The sequence below is a fragment of the Engraulis encrasicolus genome, chromosome 21 (assembly GCF_034702125.1).
Source record: "Engraulis encrasicolus isolate BLACKSEA-1 chromosome 21, IST_EnEncr_1.0, whole genome shotgun sequence".
In the NCBI taxonomy this organism is placed as follows: domain Eukaryota; kingdom Metazoa; phylum Chordata; class Actinopteri; order Clupeiformes; family Engraulidae; genus Engraulis; species Engraulis encrasicolus.
In genome coordinates, this window is record NC_085877.1 from 3,662,813 (window position 1) to 3,670,312 (window position 7,500).

The 7,500-nt window shown below is 45.6% G+C and overlaps 1 protein-coding gene across 3 annotated transcripts in view; it reads right to left on the reverse strand.

Annotated features, from left to right (window-relative positions):
- Positions 1-7,500, reverse strand: part of LOC134437660 (chromodomain-helicase-DNA-binding protein 3-like) — a 107,085-nt gene that overhangs the window by 27,349 nt on the left and 72,236 nt on the right. For all 3 annotated transcript variants that reach the window (XM_063187148.1, XM_063187149.1, XM_063187147.1), the window contains one exon: positions 200-363. In XM_063187148.1, coding sequence (XP_063043218.1) covers positions 200-363 — 164 coding nt within the window. The remainder of the gene's footprint in view (positions 1-199; positions 364-7,500) is intronic.

Genomic DNA, 7,500 nt, shown 5'->3' on the forward strand with positions numbered 1-7,500 from the left:
GTGTGTGTGTGTGTGTGTGTGTGTGTGTGTGTGTGTGTGTGTGTGTGTGTGTGTGTGTTTGTGTGTTCACTGGCGTTGTTTGTGTCTCAGTGTCCTTGCGGCTGAGGATGCTCCTGCTCCTGCACCTGCATGTGTGTGTGTGTGTGTGTGTGTGTGTGTGTGTGTGCGTGTGTGTGTGCATGTGTGTGTGTGTCCTCACCGGCGGCGTGTGTGTCTCGGTGCCCTTGTTAGCCAGGCGGCTGAGGATGCTCCTCTCGGACATCTGGAGGCGAGCGGTGATGGGCGGCACGCGGGACAGTGTGGCCGGCAGCCGCGTCACGTCCGCCTTCATGTCACTCAGCAGCTCCTCCAACTGGTTCAACACTGCAATTACACAACAGAGATATGGTCAATATGGATTCATATCAATACGGACCTACAACGACAGTCAATATGGATAAATACCAACATAGACCAACACAGCAATTACATTTGTACAATTTAGTGTCACTGGCATTACAATCAATAACACATCAGAGGGTTGATATGAATTAATATCAATGCAGATGAGGAGCAATGACAGTCAGTCATTGTTATTATACGTGCCAACACAGTGCCAACACAGTGTTAATAGACACACTGACTTTGAATACTAGACTTGAATAATAATACTTGAATAATTTTGCACTGAACATCACCATTACACCAACATCACAGAAACCTGGCTATCGCCACAGCTCAGCATTTTCCCCACTCAACCTTGAGGTGTTTGAACCAATCAGGATGTGACATGTAATGGATTCCAAGAGTTTAGTGTAAAGAACGTCAGTAAACCTCCCTCCTGAAGCCTCATACAGTATTGGTAGCTTTAGCTATTGGTCTGGACCTTGAGCTCAGCGGTATTGTGCTGTGCTTCCCACGCCCTAACTGGAGCGTTGACTGGTAGGTGGCGGGTCCGAGCCCTGAGTGGCAAACTAGTGCAGCAACACCTCAGTTACAGTGGCACTGTAGACCCGGGATGGAGTGAGGTTGAAGGAGAGAGTGTAAAGGATGCCAAGTAGCCGATTTCGTTGTAAAACGTTAGTAAACCTCCAAGGGAAAAAAGAAGTGAAAATGACCAGCTGTTTCAGACAACAATGGCGGCTTGCATGGAGTCACGCGTCAACACTGATTCGGCAATTTCAACAGTATTGTTGAATGTGTGACAAAGTAACACATAATTAAAATAAAACTATCATACAATTGGTTTCTCCAATCATGTGCCAGGATTTTCGCTAATCGTATGGCCATAGCACCAGGGGAATGTTTGTGGAGCAAGGCGGGAAAAGTCCTTTTTCTTGGTGCTCTTTGATGTAGGGATTTCAGATTTATTAAAAGTAAAGCATGTCCAAGGCACTCAGATTAAAGCATCAGAATGTATTTGTAAGGAAAACTCTTAGGCATGTTTGTGTAACCCAAGAAATACATTTTAATGCATTAATCTTGTACGCCTCAGATATGCTTTTTTAACGCTACAGTAGCTTGTTCGAAATCATCTGGCTGCAGATCTCAAAGCACATTTTGTAGCTCTTTGTGTCTTTATGTAGCTTTTTTGGTATGTTTTATTGAATGAAAGCATCTGCTAAATGTGGTGTAATGACCAGGTCTTAAACTGATCCATTTTGGACTTGAATTCATCAGCAAGTCCAAATGCATTTTGTCAAGCCATGCCCACTCATGTGGTACGCTGACGACTCAGAAGACAGTCACTATTTCAAGCCCAAAATTCACTGGTTCAAGCCAGACATAAATCCAGCCCTGATTACATGAATGACAGGGTGGGTGATCTGTCCAATCCATGCAACAAATGGATTGAGAAAATAACAACATAATTGTGATGGACTTAAAACCACAGAAAAAAATGAAGCCAGGCTATAAATGTTTTATTTCTGCTTCAAAAATGTTGACTCTTTTTTTAATATGGGGGTCTACACAGCAATGGACTATGCTATTTCTGCAGCGAGAGCCCCCAACTCAACGTCTGCCGCACTGTAAACTATAAAACGGCTGAGTTTTGGCTTCTATTGTCTGGCCTAGAATGTTGCCGTTAGGGCTAGAACACGCGGCATGTGGGGGGGTCGGATAGAGTTGGGGGAGTAGTAGGGAGGTTGGACGTGGTGGTGGGGGGGAACGTAGGGGACGGGGATGGGGGCAAATTAGCGCCTGGACGTGGACCAACACACACAGGAAAACACTCTGGGCTCGCACATCTGTCTACAGTTACTGGAGCAGACCGCAGTCAGGGCCAGGCAGCGGCAGCAGCAGCGGAGACAGACACAGCAGCAGCAGCGGTGGCAGGACTCTGGAGCGGCCATGGCGATGGCGGGAGCAGAGGCAGGAGACGGAGCAGGAGCTGGATGGAGGGCAACCTATCTGCCTTCTTACTCTGCCTTCCATTCCAGCCGGCCGGCCCGCCGCAATTCAAAACAGGAAGACGTTTGCCGTGTGTGCCTTTTCGCTTTGCCATTGGCCCGCGGGATCCCAGGTTTTCAGATGACGAGATAATGTCACATCTGCTAAATGCACCAAGCAAATCGAGTTTCATGCCTCCCGTTTGAGCCAAGCTGAGTAACCCGGGCTTCTCTCTCTCTCTCTGCTCTTTGCTGCTCCGAGATATTTGGTTGGGCATCTGAAGGATGGTGGGGGGCTGGGAAGGTGGGATGGAATGGAATGGGGGGGGGGGGCATTTCTTTCCTTCCGGTTTCTGCACTCGGAAAACGACTTGGAAGACGAGCTCTGACCGCAAGCGGCACGCAAATTTTGGTCTGCAGCAGCAGTTGTCACATGAAAAAAAAACCTGCACAATGAAATTACACAATTACCTCCTGAAACTGCTGAATTAATCTGCTTATTTTCCTGGACTGCGGCTGAAATTGTCCCTTTTTTCAGTGTTTGGTGAACTACACATTGAGCCAATAAATCCTGGCTGTTTCACCTCATACCTAACAGAGACAAAACATCCTCTTACCTTTCACAGCTTCTTAGAACATTTTGTGAGACACAGCAACAGATGGTGTAAGTTCTCCTTTTTGTCTTAAAACTTTTTGTAACCCATTGAGACCAGGAAACTGTGGATATTTAGCTTTAATTATCTATGGGTATTATTTACCTTTAAGACCAACTGCAGCATCTATGCGTATTTACTTACCCTTAACAGCATTGACAATTCTGTTAAATTTTAGACCTGTTAGATGGTGAGGGATTAACCCATTTTGACCTGAACATGCCAGCTGAAATGGCCAGTTTGTGCCTGCGTGATATTATGTATAAAGGCTCCAAAAACCTAAGCATTGATTTTCAGAAAAATGTAACGGAATTGTCAATGCTTACTTCAACCTTACTTTTTTAATCTCTGTAGCACGAAGAGAGATGAAATTTAAAAAAAAGATAATTTGGCCGTTCTTTTGTACGGCATCTTGTCACAAGTTTATTCTTGTCCATTCATCTTAAGCCGACAAACTCAGTAAGTCCTCCTGCTCATCTTCAAACATCGATTGAATCCACTGACCTCTATCTATGGGATCGTCAGATATCTCTATCTCAACTACATCCTCATTTCCAATCAAAACTGAATCATTGTCCTCAATATTGTTACCATCACTTATGTCAGCAATGGTCACTAACGTCAGGTTTTTTTCATTCTCCGACTGAGAGAAGAACTGCGCCGTCCAATGAACATGGGTAATTTTGTGTAGGCTATGTATTTCAACCAACAACGATACATTTTGTTAATCATATACCCCCCTTTACGTCCCAACTGTGTATTTCAGGCATCAGACAACATAACATTTGCCATGCTCTTTTAAAAGGTCTGCATCACTGAAAACCACATGAACGTCACTCCCCGCGTTAATGGTAAATACGCATAGATGCGGGAATGGGCATGAAAGGTAAAACCAACACAGATGCATCTCCTGGTCAAAATGGGTTAAATTAAACTTCACAAAGAAACAGTGTGCAGTGAATCCCAGTACAGTATATGCATTCAATTTAAAGTTAACGTACACTAATGCATCCTAAAACAGTCTTTAACAGTGCTACTATACTGCTGCTCTTCCATGAGGGGGTTCTTGGAGAAGCCAATCAGAAGTCAATGGAGATTACAGAGAGAAATAATATTTTCCTCTGGTTAGTCACATGTTGAGTGACAAGCGTTTTGGACGGTCTAATCATCACTTATTTGGCCCATTATTTTGATATCACATCTCACAACCACTGAATTAGGGGTGGTCAGGACAGGAGGGGTGGGCGACGCGCCAAACACACTCTTAACCCCAAACCGTATAATTTCTGCTTTTTTGGAAGACGGTGAATAATAATAATAACTTTGCGTGACAATGGCAATGAAAGCTCAACTCAGCCCTGGATCTCCACATCAGTCGAGGCAGGGAAATTGGGGAGGCTTGGAACTGGCAGCACAAGCCAAACACACCATGTGTCCATATGAGCTCCATGTACCTGTCGAGCTGGGCTACTATCGGCTATTACAACACCCTACAGTCATGCCCCTAGGGCTTATCCCATTGGGAAAAGATATATACAACCCTTACTAAATATTTTTACTTTAATAAGTTATTCATACATACTGTATATGGACAATGCGATTTTTATGTCATATACTATAAAAGTGGACCATTCTTCAATCCCGTCATTTCTCATATAAGATTTTGCAAGATTTGTTTAACAATGTTCATCTTTGGTTGTACTTTCCTTGACGTCGTCATCATATGCATGACATGAGAGTGTCATAATAGTGTCAAAACAGTGTCATGACAGTCATGGATGAGTCATAAACATTATGGCAATGTCATAAACGTTTTATGGTCATGAAAAGTTGACATTGTTAGGGCTGCCTAGCATAACCAAATGTCACTCAATGACAACAGTAATAAATGCTTATGACATGGACAGAATGTTTATGATACGGCCATGACAGTATTACGACACTGTTATGACAATGTCATGTTATACCTATGACACCAGCGTCAAGTAAAGTGCTACCATCTTTTTCTTGTGGGTAGGATTTGGGTTAGGGCAATATTAACAGGAGAAAAATCCGCACTCACAAACTACGTCTCATTATTTATTTATAGATTACCACCATGTCCACAAGCAAACGCGTAGTACCACACACTGATGAAGGCTTGATAGCCAAAACGCATTTGCTTATGGACATGGTGGTAATCTATAAATAAATAATGAGACGTAGTTTGTGAGTGCAGATTTTTCTTCTTTAAGTTAATACCTTTTATCGCGCACCCAAAGACATCCATTTTTTCCAAGAAGTTGAGCGCGTACTCTGACAAAACTTGAAGGCAATATTAACAGCTCATCTGGACGAAGCAGCCCATCCTGACAGACCGCCCGCCGAAACTGACCTGCTGTGTCCTGTGAGCTCCCACGGCTTATAATCACCGCAAATCACTTTGAACCTGAAAGAATCACCTGAGCCGGCCCAGGGCTTTCAAAAACGACAAACGTTCTGAATCTTGAAACTTAGCAATTACTGTCGACATGAGAACAGGAGGGTTTGGTAACACACTAAACACAATACAACACAACCCAAGACAACAACACAGCCAGTCATTTTCACCGCCCTTCCCACTGCTCTGGGAACAGTGCTGAAATCCGCGGCAGGGATGCCGACAAAGGGGGGGACAAAGGGGTCAGTTGCCCAGGGCTCAGGTAGACAGGGGGCCCAGAATTGGGTTCTATTGTACGTATTGGGTGGAGGGGGGGGGACCTTTCAGATGACTTTGTCCCGGGCCCGGTCAGAGCTGTTGGCGACTCTGATCCCCAGTCTTGCCACATGGCTTAAAGGCCTGGACCTGAGGGCCAAGTGAATTCACCCTGCTGCCCTACACCACAAAGAGCAGCCAAAGCCACCCCTGAGCCTGTCCAAGCAGACAGAGCGGCATTGAGACCTCTGGACTTTGGGAAACCGCGCAATCACCAGACGTGGGTATCCAAAACCACGGCATCTGCCCTGAGGCTGCTATAGCTAGCCCGCCCGACTCAACTGCTGTGTGTGTGACTTTACTGTGTGTGTGTGTGTGTTTGAGTGTGTGTTTGAGTGTGTGTTTGAGTGTGTGTGTGTGTGTGTGTGTGTGTGTGTGTGTGTGTGTGTGTGTGTGTGTGTGTGTGTGTGTGTGTGTGTGTGAGAGAGAGAGAGAGAGAGAGAGAGAGAGAGAGAGAGAGAGAGAGAGATAGAGAGAGAGAGAGACAGAGAGAGAGAGATAGAGACAGAGTGTTTGTGTGTGTGTGTATGAATTATGTGTCTGTGTCTGTATATGTCTGTATGTTTCAATAAATGTTCATGAGTGCATGAGAGGGCATTTGTATATGCCTGTGTGTGGTATGTACATGTTTGTGTGTGTGTGTGTGTGTGTGTGTGTGTGTGTGTGTGTGTGTGTGTGTGTGTGTGTGTGTGTGTGTGTGTGTGTGTGTGTGTGTGTGTGTGTGTGTGTGAATTATGACTGCGGTGTCTGTATGTTCCAATAGTAAATGTTCATGGGTGCATGAGGGCAACTCTGTATGCCTGTGTGTGTGGCATGAGCATGTGTGTGTGTGTGTGTGTGTGTGTGTGTGTGTGTGTGTGTGTGTGTGTGTGTGTGTGTGTGTGTGTGTGTGTGTGTGTTCTGTGTTTGCATAAATGTGTCTATGAATTATGTGTCTGTAAATGTGCATGGGTGCATGAGGGCATCAGTGCAGGCCTGTGTGTGTGTGTGTGTGTGTGTGTGTGTGTGTGTGTGTGTGTGTGTGTGTGTGTGTGTGTGTGTGTGTGTGTGTGTGTGTGTGTGTGTGTGTGTGTGTGTGTGTGTGTGTGTGTGTGTGTGTGTGTGCGTGCGCGCGCAATGTGTGCGTGTGTGTGCGTGTGTCTGCTTGTATGCATGTGTGTGTGTGTATATGTGTATTGAGACAACAAGCCCTACTGCTGGTGGACTGGTGTGTGCAGCTAAAATAGCCCTGCACTCACTCACTCACTCACTCACTCTCTCAGTGCTGGACTGGACTGGACTGGACGGTGGAGCAAGAGCAGCAAAAACAAATATGGCCTGGCAAAGCTCATCACTGTCCTCCCTTTCTCTCCAAAGAGACCGACCGCAGATCCCCGGATCCCCACACCACCCCGGGCCCAGTCGCAGCCCCAGTCGCTGCCCCAGCCCCGGCCCCAGAACCCCGGTTCAGGGACAATCATCTCGGGGGCCGTGGGAAAAGAGTCTCCAGAGAGCTCCAGTTTGACTACTGCTGCTGCTGCAGTTTGGGAGTTTTTGGATGCCATTTGTCTTGTGCACTGGAGTTTGTTGTAGACCCGTTTGATGGTGGTAGCAGGGGTGTAAATGATAATCGATATTTATCAATGCATCGATCCTACGGCCAACGTTCAAATCGAATTGTATCTGATCGTGGGACATTCTTAAGAATCGAAAACAATTGAATCACTGGCCCTTACGCAATGCCCTTACTCCGTAACATAATAGA